A 17861-nucleotide genomic window follows, 5' to 3' on the forward strand; every position below is an offset into this window, starting at 1 on the left:
CTTCCTGATCTGCATACAGGTCTCTCAAGAGGCAGTTCAGGCGGTCTAGTATTCCCATCTCTTGAAGAATTTCCCACAGTTGATTGTGATCCACACAGTCAAACGCTTTGGCATAGTCGATAAAGCAGAAATAGATGTTTTTCTGGAACTCCCTTGCTTTTTCAGTGATCCAGGGGATGTTGGCAATTTGATCTCTGGTTCCTCTGCCTTTCCTAAATCCAGCTCGAACATCTGGAAGTTCACGGTTCACGTATTGCTGAACCCTGGCTTGGAGAATTTTGAGCATTACTTTACTAGCGTGTGAGATGAGTGCAGTTGTGTGGTAGTTTGAGCATTCTTTGGCATTGCCATCCTTTGGGACTGGAATGAAAACTGATCTTTTCCACTTCTGTGGCCACTGGTGAGTTTTCCAAATTTGCTGGCATATTGAGTGCAGCACTTTCACAGTATCATCTTTTAGGATTTGAAATAGCTCATATTCAAAAATCACATATCTCATATGCTAAATTTGAATCACCTTTGAAAATTATAGAAGACAGTGACCCTTTTGAAAATGTGTTGCTGTTTTGTTTCAAAATGCTCTAAAACACAAGCCTGACTTTAATGTAACTTGACATTTTATAGTACGTTTTCAGAATCACACAGTTTCCTTAATGTAAATAGATAAACTCAGTAGGTAAATGACAAATGCTGACAGACCTCATTTTATCATCCATAGATGGACCACACTCGCCGGCAAATTAGAGAAACAATATTCTTTTGGGCAATTGGTACCTTTCTTCTTGACTTCGGTTTTGGCATTACTACTTTGGGCATTATGGGCTCAAAACTGAATTTGGTGAAGTCGTGAGAGAGAGTGGTGCCATGGAGGGAGAATGGGAGGAGGTGTTGCTGAGTTCAGCGTAGTAGCAGCCCTCATAACCAAAATCTTACTGCCTTCTGTTCCATAATTATATTTGGAGAGTCGGGACCCTTGATGAGAGAATATTATGGTGTTATTATGGGAGATTTCAAGTAGAGAGCTTTCTAGTCTTAGAATCTTCATCACCACCAGTCTACCTTAACCCTGTTGACCTGTTCTGTATTTAAGTTTTGGGACATCAAAAACGGTGTCCTTTGACTCTTGAAATGTCTGTCTTTCTTGGTCCTGAGAAGCTGATGCATGTCATCAAAAATTACTGGTTGTTTTGTTTCTTGTTTGTTTTTACTATGGTATTTTATATATCCCCATGATCATCTGAGTAGAGGACATTAGATACTCTGCATACATTATAAGGGATAATTTGGCTTGCTTGTTTTTAAAGAAGTGCTTACAAACCCATGTGAGAAGATGATAGCAGATCTATACCCATTTAATTCTGGAAAAGGTTAGTATCTGTCCTCATTAGCTGAGTGTGTTGTGTTGGTTGATGGAAAATGAAACAAATCAGAGATCTGTTCTCCACGGTAGATGTTGCTTAGTTTGGAAAAGAATATTGGACATAGTTGAAAAAGGAAGACATTTTATTCCTTGTCTCCCTCACTCAGTTTCCTGCCTGCTAAAGGTAACAGGTATGTTTCCTTAGTTTCCTGCCTTGTACTTTGCTTGTAGCTCACTGCCCTGTGTTAGTTCTATGACCTTGTAGTCCTCTTCACAGCAGCACTTGAAAGTTGGAAATAGTAAAAATATGAACCTTCTGCAGCAGAGCCAACCAGAGGGTTGTCTCCCAAGACTAGGCAGGAGCTAAAGGAAACATAAATCCAGTCTCAAAGAAAGTGAAAAATCACATTTATATACAAACAAGGGGGTAAATAAAAGGCAAAGTAAAAAATAGAGGATTTCAGTGTTTACCAGTTGAGAATGCTCACTGCGCTAGAATGAAACCTGAGAGTTGCTAAGAATAACTTCACATATCCTGGCAGTCAGGTCTGGCGTGTGGGAGAGAGAGCAGAATCCTGATTCAGATGCGGTGCTCCCTGCCCCAGATACACAGCCACACTATCCAGTTTGCCTTATTCTTTGGATAGTTTAGATTCATTGTTCACCTTTGCTGTGGAGCTTTTGGAGATTAAAGAGGATTCTGGCAGCCCTTGGAAAAGACATTTTTATTAGATTGGATTATAGCTTATAGCCCAGCTCTTGGAAGACTCGGACTTAATCCAGTTCCCTTAAGTAAGTGATTTTTTTTTTTTTTAAGTTCAGTTTTCAGCTTTGTTGACTGACAGGATTTTTGTTATTCAGATACAAAGAACAGAGTATAAATTAAAAGTGAAGCCAATGTTACCTTGCTTTGGTTTGCCCTGGGAATGGCATTTGAGATCCTAGAACACATCTCCCATTTAGGCTGCTATATTTTTCTGCCTGATACTTGTGATGGTGCCCTCTCTGCCTGGTCTCAGGCAGAGAATGTCTGGAATAGCAGCCAAACTGAAAAAAAGCTTGCTGCTTCGGTTTTGACTTACGGAAGACTATTCTCTCCACAGATTTTTGCAGTTCAAGTAGCAGCCCTTCTTTCCAGCCCATCAAAAGCCACGTAACCATTCCAACAGCCCATGTGATACCTTCTACTTTGGGGACCTCTCCTGCCAAGCCAAATTCTGCTGCCGGACCCTCTTCCAAACTTCCTTTGTCAGGGTTGGCTGAAAGTGTGGGGATGACAAGAAATGGAGACCTCTGTTCAATGAAACGTTCTCCAGGCCTTTCTAGAGATTTCATGTATCTTTGTGGTGCTGCTGGAGAAAATGGAGTTGAGCAGTCCTGGTTTCCAGCAGTGGGCCATGAAAGGGAAGAAGAGGCGAGAAAGTTTGATGTTCCCAATATGGAGTCTACCCTCAATCAGTCGGCAATGCTGGAGACACTTTATTCAGATCCCCACTACCGAGTCTATTTCCACAACCCGAGAACCGACACAAACAAGGAGCTATACAAAGGGTTGCCTGAGACCAAGAAGGCACCAGGCAGCGGGGCAGTATGTGAGCGGAATGGACCACACCCTGGCGCCAGTGGGGTTCTTCCTTTGGGACTCCAGCCTGCTCCTGGGCTCTCCAAGCCTCTACCTTCTCAGGTATGGCAGCCGAATCCTGACCCTTGGCATTCCCGCGAGCGATCTTGTGAGCTCAGCACTTGTCGGCAGCAGCTGGAGTTGATCCGTTTACAGATGGAGCAAATGCAGGTAGAGGCCTTTCTTTCCTTGGACTTTGCAGTTTCTGTGCTAATCTTTTTTTCTTATAAGTTTTGACTCCAAAGAAAGTGTTTGTAAAAAGGAGGCAAGATGTTTGTAGATAGGAAATGAAATCTTGTGAATGTCATCAAATCTGTCAGTTCTAAACACCAGATATGTTCTCCAAAGCAGAGGGTTACAAAGGAAAACCCAGCAGTAGGACACTGACACTGATGGTGTGTGTACATACTTACATAACACTCGGTGAGGTACTTCAACATACAGAATCCTATCTGATCCTTACGGCACTCTGAGAGGTAAACGTAGAAATTTACCAGGTTCTTAGAATAAGTAATCTGTCCAGGGTCACAGAGCTGGTTTAAGTGGCAGAGCTCTAGGGTTCAAAAACTATCTTTTAGTCCCATATTCTTTCCATTGTACTACTTTTGTGTTTGTTTTTTTGTTTTGTTTTGTTTTTTGAAAGTTCTTGTACTTCTTAAGAATGGGGAGAAAGGAAGCAGGATACATTCTCCTTTCCTGGTTGGTGAGGGCATCTTAGCTCCTGATTTGCTTTTGTTCCAGATAATGAAAGATAAACTGACCTTTTCTTAGAAACTAGAGCCTTTCTGAGCAGGGAGTGTCCAGTTGGCAGAAGTCTATCAAGCAGGTTCTTTCCAGTCATGCATCAGAGCTAAAATTATTTCATAAACAGTGGGCCTTCTCAGACTGAGCCAAAGTGACTCTTGACTGCAGACACAGCTGGGTGCTTCGTAGGTGCTTTCAGGTGCCTGTAGGTTAACATTAAGTCCCACTGGGCCTGCTTGTCTTTCAGCTTCAGAATGGAGCCGTCTGCCACCATCCTGCTGGTTTTTCTCCTTCATTGCCCACTTTAGACCCAGCACAATGGATCAGCATCTTGAACAGTAATGAACACCTTCTGAAGGAAAAGGAGCTCCTTATTGACAAGTAAGGGGGCAAGGGGTCATCGGGCCAGCCTCTGCTCTTCCAGCCCCTGCTGATGACGTCTCCCCAGGGGCGGTGCATCCTCCTCTGTTTAGACCCCTGCTTTACCTCAGGATAAGGAGCCTAGTCCTGTGTGTGAATAATGTGATGTTTGTTGCATATCTGCAGGGGCTGTGGGGAATGCCTAGAGGAGGTAGCTGGTTCTTTGCAGCTAATCTTTGTTCATTTCACCTCAGTCAGTTTTCTTATTTGCGTTTCCTCCTTCAGGAAATTGCACAACCCAAGAATCCAAGGTCTTTGTTTACAAAGTGTGGTTTTTACCTGTTAAAGGAAAGTTGGGGTTCATATTGCAAGTGGGTTTGTGTCAGGACCCTGGGCCTCATTCTGTTCTTACTTTTGCAGGCAGAGGAAACATATCTCTCAGCTGGAGCAGAAGGTACGAGAGAGTGAACTGCAAGTCCACAGTGCTCTTTTAGGCCGCCCTGCCCCCTTTGGGGATGTCTGCTTGCTGAGGCTGCAGGTAAGCTTTGGCAGCCAGGATGACATTCTGCTTGTCATAACTCAGGATCTTCCCTGTGCTTGGCACTGATAGGTATCCAGGAGATAGAAAATGGACCAAGTGAAGTAAGGTATTCCTGCCCTCAGAGAGTAAACATTCTAATTATAAAGCATCTCCTGTTCTGCTCTTGACGGGGCAGAAAAGGCCTGAGGATGGAATCAAGTGGAAGTTCAGGTGCCTTGATATCAGGACATACTTGGGAGAAAAGGAAGGCAGAGCAAGGTTCATAGTAAGGTCCCAGAATTGAGTGATGTTCTGAGAAGTCTTGATCTACCGGCCCTGGCCAAATGAAAAGAGCAGCAGAGGTAGTACGCGATTTAAAGCCATTCCCATTTTTATTCTTCCATGTCTAGGAGCAACTGAGGGCAAATTGTACTCTTACTTAGGTCAATAGCTCTGAAAGATGTTGGCCAAGCTTCTTCTGCAATTTGGGCTTTTGAGTGATGAGTATTAGACAGACTGTAGTACTCTACTGCCTTTGCCACCTACTGGGCTTCTTAAGACATTGTTCCATCTTCAGTGTTCCATCTTGGAGAATCAGAATGTTAGTGTGAGAATGGCCATTACATAAAATATATCTCAGTCTTCTCATTTACTGATGAGAAAATTGAGGCCCAAGAAGGAGGAAGAATTGGCCTTAAATCATATAAAGAATGAGTGGAGGAGAACCAGGCCTTGAGCCCAGGTCTGCTGATATATTGTCCTGTATTCCTTTGTTACATGACTGGTCCTTGAATATTGCTTTAAGCCAGTGGTTCTGAAATTTGAGTGTGCATCTGAATCACCTGGAGGACTTATTAAAACACAGATTATTAATACCCATCCCCAGAGTTTCTGATTCACTGGGCCTGGGAGTTGGGCTTAAGAATTTGCATTTCTAACAAGTTCCCAGGTAATGCTGAAGCTGTTACTCCTGAAAGTGAAAGTAGCTCAGTTGTGTCCAACTCTTTGTGACTCCATGGACTATACAGTCCATGAAATTCTCTAGGCCAAAATACTGGAGTCAGTAGCCTTTCCCTTCTCCAGGGGATCTTCCCAACCTACGGATCGAACCCAGGTCTCCCACATTGCAGGTGGATTCTTTACCAACTGAGCTATCAAGGAAACCCCTGTTAGTCCTAGGACCACACTTTGAGAAGCACTGCCTGAGGAAATTCTTAGAGAAAGTTGATATTCGACCACAAAGTATGCTAGGTATAAGTAAAGTACATGGGACTCTCAGGGTAAGGAACCGTTACATGTTGTGAATCTTTCTGCAGGAATTGCAGCGAGAGAACACTTTCTTACGTGCACAGTTTGCACAGAAGACAGAAGCCTTGAGCAAAGAGAAGATCGAGCTTGAAAAGAAACTCTCTGCTTCAGAAGTTGAAGTCCAGCTCATTAGAGAGTCACTCAGAGTGGCACTGCAAAAGCATTCGGAGGAAGGGAAGAAACAGGAAGAAAGGGTGAGCTAAGGAGCTGATAGCTTTCTAATTCACAAAAGAATTGGCAGTCCGCCCTTTCCTGCCAAACTATTCTTGGAACCTGGAGGAGACAATTGGGTGAGACACCCTACATTGACTTCTCATGCAGGACTGTTTTGTTTGAAATGGAACCCTTCATATCTGCTTTATCTCCACAAAAAACTGTCACAGACAGGGAAAGCTGTATAATCTCTCACTGTCCCAGGTTGTGATGGGGAACCAGCTGGCCTAGGTGAAAAACCAGTCTGGCTAGTCATACCAAATGGTACTGTTGCAAGATGTACCTGTGGTACATCATTCAGCATGATTTCTTCTCACTTCTACCTAAAAAGTAGGTGAAGAATCCCGCATATGCAGCTATTTTGGGAGTTTTTACGTTTTTGCCAGTGCTCTTAGAATTGCCTCAGGTTGAGATTGGTTATCATAGAAAGAGCTAAGTCTTCTGGTTCTGTTCACGGGTTGCTCTAATATAGATGTTCTTGGGGGGGCAGTTTAATAATGTTTAGCTCTGGACCACTTGCATCAAAGTCAGCTGAAGCAGTGATTCTTAAACTTTAATGTGTTTAAGAATCATTTGAAGATCTTGATGAAAATACAGATCCAGATTCAGTAGTTCTGGAAGGGGAGGCAGCCCTGGGATTCTGCATTTCTGACAATCTTACCAGGTGATGTTGGTGCCATTGGTATAGCATGGACTTAGAGGCTTGTTTAAAAAAAAAGAAAAAAAACTTTTTAATCAAAATAATACATGTGTCTAAGTTAAATAACCAACTTGTTATCAAATTTCAATGCTGATAATAAAAATTAGTGATTCTCTGCCCAGCCCCAGTCTACAGAATTAGCTGTCCTCAACTCTTTTCTTTCTCCTGACATATACGTCTGTATTTCTGAATAGTGTTCTCTTACTGCATTTTTTTGCTGTTTTAGTTTCATGAATGCAATATCTTTTCTCTGATGATATTGATTATGCCTTTTGGGATATCTGCATATGCTTATAGTGTTTCCTTCAGGTCTTATTTTGTTTTTGTGTTTTTCACATTAGAGGATTGATGATCCTTGAATGAAAGAGTGCTCATACTTAAGAATATAGTATTTTTAAATTGCATGGAAGCTCTGGGTTCATGGAAATTGCCTGGTGGGCTTCCCTATGGGATGATCAGACTTAGTCTTCCCTTTTCACTTGGGAACCCTTAAATGTCAATATCTGATGTCTCATCTTACTCTCTCTAGAAAAGAATCTTCAGTCTGCTGCCTGGTGGGGAGGCTGGGAACAGGAATGCTTTTGGCCTTTGGGTTCTCAACACTGAGAAGGAAATTAGGTTTAAAGTCCCGTAGTTCTACACATAGATTCTTATTTATGCTTATTTTCAACCCAGTGCTTCATTCTCTGTCACTCTGCCATGACTGATACCCCTGGGCTGGGCTCTCTCTGATTTTATTTCTCCACAAAGAATAAACCTCCAGACTCCTTTTGGGAAAACCTAGGGTGAGAATGATATCCAGCTAACCTGAATCTAGACTTCCAATGAATTCCCCTATTTTTCAGGTTTATGGCTTATACCTACCTGCCTCAGGTATCTCATGTTTCAAGTACAGGGATTCTTGTGGGTTGTGAAGGGCACATTGTCTTCCAAGTTGTCTGTGACTCCTACTGCAAATTATAACTCCTCTGCTCCAAATCATTTGTCCCTCCCATTCCCTTTCATATTCCGAAAACATCTTGAACTATCTTATATACTCTTTTTATTTGTTTTTGGGGGGCTGTGCTGCCTCTTTGTTACTGCATGGGCTTTTCTCTAGTTGTGGTGAGCAGGAGCTACACTCTAGGGGTGGTGTGATTTCTCTTTGTCTTCTCTTGTTGTGAAGCACAGCCTCCAGAGCATGCAGGCTTCAGTAGTTGTGGTTCTGGGGCTCTAGAGCATGGGTTCAGTAGTTGTGGCTCTGGGGCTTAGTTGTTCCACAGTACGTGGAATCTCCCAGACCAGGGATCAAACCCATGTCTCTTTCATTGGCAGGCAGATTCTTTGCCACTGAACCGTCACCGAAGCCCCTATCTTGTATACTTTTGTCTCCTCTGTTGCCTTTTAAGAATTGGTATTTTATTTTATGCCTGTCATTCTAAAAATATTTTGGAAGGGAGAAAAAATAAACACCTCTGACTGGCCTACCATTTTTTTAATTAAGAGTTGGCCATCAGCATTTTCAGTAAGCTTCCCATGTGATTCTGATGCATATTAAGATGTGAGAATCTGGGGAATCACATGGAGCTTGAAGGGTACAGATTGTACCTGGGGTAAAGCTTTTAACTGATTTTCAGGGATCCTTCTTAGTACTGTGTTGTCTTTGGATCAAATTAGGCCTGAGCTTCTTTGGCATCAATAAATCTGCCTTTTTCTCTGCTTTATCTCCAGCTTCCTTTTTCATAAGCCAAAGAAAAAGCTGTAATAGTAGAGAAGTTTCCATTCAGCAAATCTTAATTGATTGCCTGCTTAGTGCCAAGCATTGTGCTGTGTGTTGGCGATTTGATAAAAGCAAAATGGACATAGCCCCTCCTCTCAAGGAGTTTACAGTCTTCACTAGCCCTTCCAGATGATTGCTTAGCTTTATATTATATAAAGTGTTTAGAGAAGAATGTATTACCTGTCTCATCAGAACAGACCAGGTGGGCTGTATGTATGCTATCTGTACGGTTATATATACTTTTGCAATTCAGTTCTGATGCAAACTACTCAGAGTTAGCATCAGACCCCACAAGTTTAAAGGACACGGTCCTCCAAAAGACTGCTTATTTACTATTTCAGATGCCAACTGCAAGTTTTGGGTTCCCTAGATTGCCTATATTTCTGCTCAACTGACTATAAATCCAGGGGTTCCCATGACGCCTTCAGGTTCACTAATTCCATAGATTAGAGTTTTGTTATACAAATCATGATAAGCCAAGTAAAGAGACAAATAGGATGAGGTCTGGGAAAGTCCTCAAAGCAGGGCTTCCATACCTTTTCCCTCTTGGAATTAGAACCTGTCATCCTCCCAGCACATGCATGTGTTGATCAACCAGGAAGCTCCATTGAGCTTTGGTGTCCACAGTTTTTAATTGGGATTTTATCATGTAGGCATGATTGAACTCAAATCTCCTGTCTTTGTCCCCTCTTCACAGGAAGTTGGGTTCAACTCCATTGGTTTTTATAGTGATCAGTTCCTATTCTAAGTCATCTAATTAGCATAAATGCATTTATGGTGCACTCTGGTCCACTGAGCAATATTGCATAGGAACCTGGAACGTTAGGTCCATGAATCAAGGCAAACTGGAAGTGGTCAAACAGGAGATGGCAAGAGTGAACATTGACATTTTAGGAATCCGTGAATTAAAATGGACTGGAATGGGTGAATTTAACTCAGATAACCATTATGTCTACTACTGTGGGCAGGAATCCCTTAGAAGAAATGGAGTAGCCATCATAGTCAACAAAAGAGTCCGAAATGCAGTACTTGGATGCAATCTCAAAAACGACAGAATGATCTCTCTTCGTTTCCAAGGCAAACCATTCAATATCATGGTAATCCAAGTGTATGCCCCAACCAGTTACGCTGAAGAAGCTGAAGTTGAACGGTTCTATGAAGACCTACAAGACCTTTTAGAACTAACACCCAAAAAAGATGTCCTTTTCATTATAGGGGACTGGAATGCAAAAGTAGGAAGTCAAGAAACACCTGGAGTAACAGGCAAATTTGGCCTTGGAGTACAGAATGAAGCCGGGCAAAGGCTAATAGAGTTTTGCCAAGAGAACGCATTGGTCATAGCAAACACCCTCTTCCAACAACATAAGAGAAGATTCTACACATGGACATCACCAGATGGCCAACACCGAAATCAGATTGATTATATTCTTTGCAACCAAAGATACAGAAGCTCTATAAAGTCAGCAAAAACAAGACCGGGAGTGGATTGTGGCTCAGATCATGAACTCCTTATTGCCAAATTCAGACTTAAATTAAAGAAAGTGGGGAAAACCACTGAACCATTCAGATATGACCTAAAGAAAATCCCTTATGATTATACAGTGGAAGTGAGAAATAGATTTAAGGGACTAGATCTGATAGAGTGCCTGATGAACTATGGATGGAGGTTCATGACATCGTACAGGAGACAGGGATCAAGACCATCCCCAAGAAAAAGAAATGCAAAAAAACAAAATGGCTGTCTGAGGAGGCTTTACAAATAACTGTGAAAAGAAGAGAGGTAAAAAGCAAAGGAAAAAAGGAAAGATATACCCATTTTTGAAAGCAGAGTTCCAAAGAATAGCAAGGAGAGATAAGAAAGTCTTCCTCAGCGGTCAGTGCAAAGAAATAGAGGCAAACAATAGAATGGGAAAGACTAGAGATCTCTTCAAGAAAATTAGAGGTACCAAGGGAACATTTCATGCAAAGATGGGCTCAATAAAGGACAGGAATGGTACGGACCTAACAGAAGTAGAAGATATTAAGAAGAGGTGGCAAGAATACACAGAAGAACTGTACAAAAAAGATCTTCACGACCCAGTTAATCACGATGCTGTGATCACTCACCTAGAGCCAGACATCCTGGAATATGAAGTCAAGTGGGCCTTAGGAAGCATCACTACAAACAAAGCTAGTGGAGGTGATGGAATCCCAGTTGAGCTGTTTCAAATCCTAAAAGATGATACTGTGAAAGTGCTGCACTCAATATGCCAGCAAATTTGGAAAACTCACCAGTGGCCACAGAAGTGGAAAAGATCAGTTTTCATTCCAGTCCCAAAGGATGGCAATGCCAAAGAATGCTCAAACTACCACACAACTGCACTCATCTCACACGCTAGTAAAGTAATGCTCAAAATTCTCCAAGCCAGGGTTCAGCAATACGTGAACCGTGAACTTCCAGATGTTCGAGCTGGATTTAGGAAAGGCAGAGGAACCAGAGATCAAATTGCCAACATCCCCTGGATCACTGAAAAAGCAAGGGAGTTCCAGAAAAACATCTATTTCTGCTTTATCGACTATGCCAAAGCGTTTGACTGTGTGGATCACAATCAACTGTGGGAAATTCTTCAAGAGATGGGAATACTAGACCGCCTGAACTGCCTCTTGAGAGACCTGTATGCAGATCAGGAAGCAACAGTTAGAACTGGACATGGAACAACAGACTGGTTCCAAATAGGAAAAGGAGTATGTCAAGGCTGTATACTGTCACCCTGCTTATTTAACTTATATGCAGAGTACATCATGAGAAATGCTGGGCTGGAGGAAGCACAAGCTGGAATCAAGATTGCCGGGAGAAATATCAATAACCTCAGATATGCAGATGACACCACGCTTATGGCAGAAAGTGCAGAACTAAAGAGCCTCTTGATGAAAGTGAAAGAGGGGAGTGAAAAAGTTGGCTTAAAGCTCAACATTCAGAAAACTAAGATCATGGCATCCAGTCCCATCACTTCATGGCAAATAGTTGGGGAAACAGTGGAAACAGTGGCTGATTTTATTTTTCTGGGCTCCAGAATCACTGCAGGTGGTGACTACAGCCATGAAATTAAAAGACGCTTACTCCTTGGAAGGAAAGTTATGACCAACCTAGACTGCATATTCCAATACTTTGGCCACCTGATGCGAAGAGCTGACCCATTTGAAAAGACCCTGATGCTGGGAAAGACTGAGGGCAGAAGGAGAAGGGGATGACAGAGAATGAGATGGTTGTATGGCATCACTGACTCGATGGACATGGGTTTGGGTGGACTCCAGGAGTTGGTGATGGACAGGGAGGCCTGGTGTGCTGCGGTTCATGGGGTCGCAGAGTTGGACACAACTGAGAGACTGAACTGAACTGAAATGAGACAGCATTTTAAAAAGCAGAGACTTACTTTGCCAACAAAGGTCCATCTAGTCAAGGCTATGGTTTTTCCAGTAGTCATGTATGGATGTAAGAGTTGGACTATAGAGATGGATGAAACTGGAGCCCATTATACAGAGTGAAGTAAGCCAGAAAGATAAAGACCAATACAGTATACTAACGCATATATATGGAATTTAGAAAGATGGTAACGATAACCCTATATTATGCAAAACAGAAAAAGAGACACAGATGTACAGAACAGACTTTTGGACTCTATGGGAGAAGGCAAGGGTGGGATGTTTAGAGAGAACAGCATCGAAACATGTATATTATCAAGGGTGAAACAGATCACCAGCCCAGGTTGGATGCATGAGACAAGTGCTCAGGGCTGGTACACTGGGAAGACCCAGAGGGATCGGGTGGAGAGGGAGGTGGGAGGGGGAATCGGGATGGGGAATACATGTAAATCCATGGCTGATTCATGTCAATGTATGGCAAAAACCACTACAATATTGTAAAGTATTTAGCCTCCAACTAATAAAAATAAATGGAAAAAAAAAAAGAGTTGGACTATAAAGAAGGCTGAGCACAAAAAAAAAAAAAAGAAGGCTGAGCACAGAAGAATTGATGCTTTTGAACTGTAGTGTCAGAGAAGACTCTTGAGAGTCCCTTGGACTGCAAGGAGATCCAACCAGTCCATCCTAAAGGAGATCAGTCCTGAGTGTTCATTGGAAGGACTGATGTTGAAGCTGAAACTGCAATACTTTGGCCACCTGATGTGAAGAGCTGACTCATTTGACAAGACCCTGTTGCTGGGAAAGATTGAGGGCAGGAGAAGGGGACAACAGAGGATGAGATGGTTGTATGGCATCACTGACTCAATGGACATGAGTTTGGGTGGACTCCGGGAGTTGATGATGGACAGGGAGGCCTGGAGTGCTGCGGTTCATGGGGTCACAAAGAGTCGGACACAACTGAACTGAACTGGTCCACTGTGAATAACAAAGACATACCTATTATTTGGGATATTCTAAGAGTTTAGATGTTACCTCCAGAAACTTGAACAAAGACCAGAGAAATTGTTTATTATACAGTAGAGCTACCAGGTTTTGAAAACTGCCCAAGAATCCCTTCTTCCTTGCCCTTGAATGGAAAGTTCTTGTGTGATAACTCTATTTTATGTCCTAATCTCCAATGGCAAAATTTGTTCAACTTCCTGACTTCATGGTAGTAGAAAACATTTATAGTCCTAAGGTCAAAGACAGTGTTCACTTCAAAAAAATAGTTAACGTTCAAGATGGTAGAGGGGTCAGTGGAGAAGGATTCTTAACATTTCTTTCCAATAGGTCAAGGGTCGTGATAAACATATTAATAATTTGAAAAAGAAATGTCAGAAGGAATCTGAGCAGAACCGGGAGAAGCAGCAGCGTATTGAGACCTTGGAGCGCTACTTGGCTGACCTGCCCACTCTGGAAGATCATCAGAAGCAGAGCCAGCAGGTAGCAGCAATGAGCAATACCTGGGGCAAGTTGGTGGTGGCGGGGGGAGGCTTTCTCAACCTCTGCTGCATGCAGTGACCTTGTGGTGTCCTGAAAGGAAAATCCCAAGGGAGTCATGTCCAGACTCACATCACAACTGAACTGCAAAGTTTTTGAAATACACCCAAAGTCTTCCCTGCTTGTTGACCTAAGCATGTGGACTCCTGTCTCTCAGCTGAAGGATTCTGAGTTGAAGAGCACAGAGCTGCAGGAGAGAGTGATTGAACTGGAGAGTTTGCTGGCGGAGACCCAGGCAGCCTGCAGAGAAAGGGAAGTTCAACTGGAAAGCCTGAGACAGAGGGAAGCTGACTTCTCCTCCACCCGACATAGGTAAATAGCCCTGAGGGTTTAGAAAGAAGCGGAGAGCTAGGTTCTGGTCCTGGCTACCCTACTCACTGCTTGTTTGACTTTGGGCAACTCACTCACTTCTCTGAGCTTTGTTTTCTTTGGATTGTAAGTAATAGGAAAACTGTTTATGAGCAGGGACTGTGTCTTTGAGATGGAATGTGGGTGGTATAGTGGTGCAGTGGGGTTTTCCACTGTCCTTTGAAAAGATGCAACCCAGTGCCTGGCATCATAATAGTATTGGGTAATAATTCTTGAATATGTATGTGTTGAATGAATGGGAGCACTTTATAAACTGGGAAGTGAGTATCTGTATTTGCAGAAGTAGATCCTGGTGCTGATGACGGAGGGTTATCCACATGGTGAATCTTGTGAAGGCTACCAGGAACATCTGTTACTTCTCCTTAGCCCTAGGGATTTCTCTCAATTGCCACAGCAGGTTCTGAGAACAAAACAAGATGCTATAATGTACTCTCAGGGTGTCTTGGGAACTTCTTCCATATTAATAGCAGTTTCTGAAAATGTGGCTGAGTTTCAACAGCCTCTTGGACCAAATCCAATTTTTGATGGGATGGATTGGATTTCTCATCCCACATTGAACCACAGTAACCCTGTTGTTTATCTCAGCATATGGCCCATGATGAAAGTGATTGTGGTTAGGGGACAAAGTTGGGTCTGTTCCAGATTGGGTGTGCAAAGAAAAAAGGACTTTTTGGGTCTTTTGTATTTTCTAAAATTTCTCTATCCTATATGTGTGACTTTTGTAATTTAAATACATGTGATGAATGTTTACTTTTAAATATCAAAACAAAGAATAAAGAAGCCTTGGGTAGGTAAAGAATTGCTGGCACATTGTATAGATGCTGACCTCTAGGGAAGGGAACTAACATAGACTGAGCAAGCAGCTTCTGTGTGGCATTCCCTACTTTAAACAGACCTAAGCAATTATCCCCAGCTATGACTTGGAAGGGCCTACTTGTCTTGCCCAGTAAATAGCAGTATCAGGAATCAAAGCCACATCTCTCTGATTTAGAGTTCTTGAAGAGGCTACTGTCTTTCAGCCTGCAAGATAAGCAGTGTGTGGAAGATGCCAGTGGAGAAGGTCCAGCTCAACAAGGACAAGGTCCCCAAGTGGAAGTGGAGTCCTGGCAGAAGGAATGTGATTCCCTTCGAAAGGTGACTGAGGGCGTCCAGGCTGTAAGGGGGTAGGCTGAGGAAGCAGAAGATTGGGTTTTGGTAGGGAACCATGAATTTCTGGCCCCGAGCCCCCTAGGATCTGTTACCCAGAGTTTTTCCTCCCTTTTCCCAGAAGCCATCCCTGCATAATAAATTCACATTTTAGATAGCCATCCTTAGTACTGGCAAGCAAAGTTAGGGAAGGACATGCCTCTGAATATCCAACCTTAGATGTACCAAAATGGTGCACTGAAGCTTGGTACACTTCCTTCATGGCTCAGGCCCTCTACAGAACCTCTTGCACTGAGCAGAGTTTTAGCCAGTGAGGTGACCCTTAATTCAGCATAGAAGAAGGAGCCCAGGACCTACCAGAGAGACTTGTTTGAATGTCAGCAGAAAAGACACAGAAATGGTTCAGAGAGTACCTGGGGTCTCATAGGACAGGACACTGGACCTGTTTAGGTTCCCTCCTCGAACAGTGGGACCAAAGCTATCAGTGAAAAATTTTCACAGCCCTGAACAGGACTGGCTTCGTTAAACTGAATTTTCAGTCATGTCCTTCACCAAAGAACCAGAAGGTACACTGTATATGTATATGAAGTTAATTCTACTGGCCAACAGTCATCAGGGTGAAGGTGTCTCTCTCCACCTGACTTCCCCATGGCAGTCATGGGTCCTCCACATTGCGTTCCTCTTTGTTTAAACCTCTGTGACTGGAGCACAGGACTGTGAAGCTAAGTAGCCAGGATAGGGAGTCTGGTTTATATTTCTTGTTTTCACTCTATTCTCACTATTAATTGTCTGTAGCCAGTTGAGATCATAGTCAAACCGCAGATCTTAGTGCAGCCTCTTGCCATCTGGCCCCACTATTAGCATGTGTTTACAATCGTGCTTGATAACTTTGCCTTTCAGATTGTGGAGAGGCAACAGCAGAAGATTGATCAGTTGCACTCACAAGTACAGGTGAGCTGGAGTCCTTGGGACATGATGGGCAGGACTTGATGGAATTTATAGAATTCAACCAATCCTATTCTTTGCCATGCGATTTGCTCAGTGTTAAGAGTACCAGCTTAGGGCTTCTCAGGTGGTACTAGTGGTAAAGAACCTGCCTGCCAGTGCAAGAGATGTAAGAGACACAGGTTCGATCCCTGGGTGATTAAGATCCCCTAGAGGAGGGCGTGGCAGCACACTCCAGTCTTCTTGTCTGGAGAAGCACATGGACAGGCGAGCCTGGCAGGCTATGGTCCATAGAATTGCAAAGAGTCAGACACAATTGAAGTGACTTAGCACACATCCAGGAGTACAAGCATGAGACCAAATCAGTGCTTGTGGCCTACCATCTTGTTGGGAAGGGGTTTCATTCAGCACAGCGCAGTGAGAGCATCCATATTACCCTGGGGGAGCATAAAAGAGTGATTGAAAGCAGGGAGATCAAGGAAGAGTTTCTGGAGACCATGAGCCTTGAAGGAGGAGGAGTTAGCCAGGCAATGAGGAGGCTAGCATAGGATGGTATTGAAATTCTGGTAGAAGGAACAGCGTGGGTAGGAACACGAAGGCATGTGACAGCAGGGTTTGTGCATGGAACTGCAAGTCGTTTGCTAGTGTTGATTAAGGTGGCAGATGGAGAACTGGGCTATGGGAGGGTTTGGACTGTCCAGTGAAGTTAGCTTTTATTCTTTAGGTAGATGATGGGAATCTACCGTAGCATTTTGTTGGGGTGTGATATAGTCAGGTTTGCAGCTCAGACTTGAGTGTGGAAGAAGATTGGCAGTTAGAGAGAGGCAAGGCTGGAGGGCAGGTCTGTTGCAGAAATTAAAGACAACTCCTGGTTTCTATTCTGGACCAGAGTGGGAGTTTCCTTAATTGGGTTCTCCAAGAAATCCTAGGTACAGGTTCTCTTTGGATTCTTAAAGAGGTTTTCACACCAAAACAGGTGAAATGCACTTCAACCGAGGAATAGCTGAAAGCTCAGTCCTACCATTGCCATCATGTGGGTCTATTTAGTTCACAGATTTCAAATCCTCTAAAGAGATAGTCAGACCTAGTGAGTGTTTACTGGAAAAGGCAATGGCAACCTGCCGGGGTCCAGCCTCGGCAGGATCCAGGGGGTACCCTCAGGATGAACGGCGTCGGCGAGAGAGAGAAGACACGTGAGACTAGCCTTGATAGGGCCAAGTCTGTGTTTTACTTTTTGACAACCGGTTTTATACCCTTTCACAGAACGTTTTCAAGGTACAAGATGCTTACTCATGATTACACGGGATTAGCATTACATCATTTTGATTTTTAGGAAAAGCAGGATTTTTTTGCTTTCTAATCTATAGTACTTCTTAGCACCTGATCTTCTGGCCTTGGGGCTATTAACATTTTATGCAGGTCAGGTGATTGTAAACCTATTTTCCATTTTTATGGTGACCTTAACTGAAAGGTAACAGTGTCATAGGGAAATAGTACAGAGTAGAATTATATTCTTGTTAATACAAAAATTAATCTTTCTGCAAAAGTTGTCAGTTGCGTTTATCTAAGAAGTTTACCCCATACTGACTCTGCGACTTTGGTGAGGCAGCTTCTGCCTAGCACTCCTGACTGACAATTAACAACCATCTTATTGTTACCACACTAGGGCTAAGTTCTTATTTCTCTAGATCTTTAACTATATTAACAATGGTTTTTATAACACAACCTTAGCACATTAAAGGCAAAAATACAGCAAGCAAAAACACAGCAAGCAAATCACAACCCAATAACCACCTATAGAATAATTTTTCTTATGTTTTCTAATAGGACTCCTTTACCCCTTAAAAGGGCTCTATATCTATTAGGGCTTTTATA

General features: G+C 42.9%; 1 protein-coding gene across 4 annotated transcripts in view; it reads left to right on the plus strand.

Moving 5' to 3' along the window:
• Positions 1–17861, plus strand: part of CEP85 (centrosomal protein 85) — a 38083-nt gene that overhangs the window by 14251 nt on the left and 5971 nt on the right. For 2 of the 4 annotated variants that reach the window (XM_043909333.1, XM_043909334.1), the window contains exons 4-11: positions 2464–3152; positions 3973–4106; positions 4506–4623; positions 5922–6107; positions 13317–13469; positions 13684–13838; positions 14915–15029; positions 15942–15992. In XM_043909333.1, the coding sequence (XP_043765268.1) occupies positions 2464–3152; positions 3973–4106; positions 4506–4623; positions 5922–6107; positions 13317–13469; positions 13684–13838; positions 14915–15029; positions 15942–15992 (1601 nt within the window). Of the gene's footprint in view, positions 1–1927; positions 2153–2463; positions 3153–3972; positions 4107–4505; positions 4624–5921; positions 6108–13316; positions 13470–13683; positions 13839–14914; positions 15030–15941; positions 15993–17861 lie in introns of those variants that run through there. The other 2 variants (XM_043909336.1, XM_043909335.1) reach the window with 2 other exon arrangements.

This window comes from Cervus elaphus, chromosome 8 (genome assembly GCF_910594005.1).
Source record: "Cervus elaphus chromosome 8, mCerEla1.1, whole genome shotgun sequence".
NCBI classification, from domain to species: domain Eukaryota; kingdom Metazoa; phylum Chordata; class Mammalia; order Artiodactyla; family Cervidae; genus Cervus; species Cervus elaphus.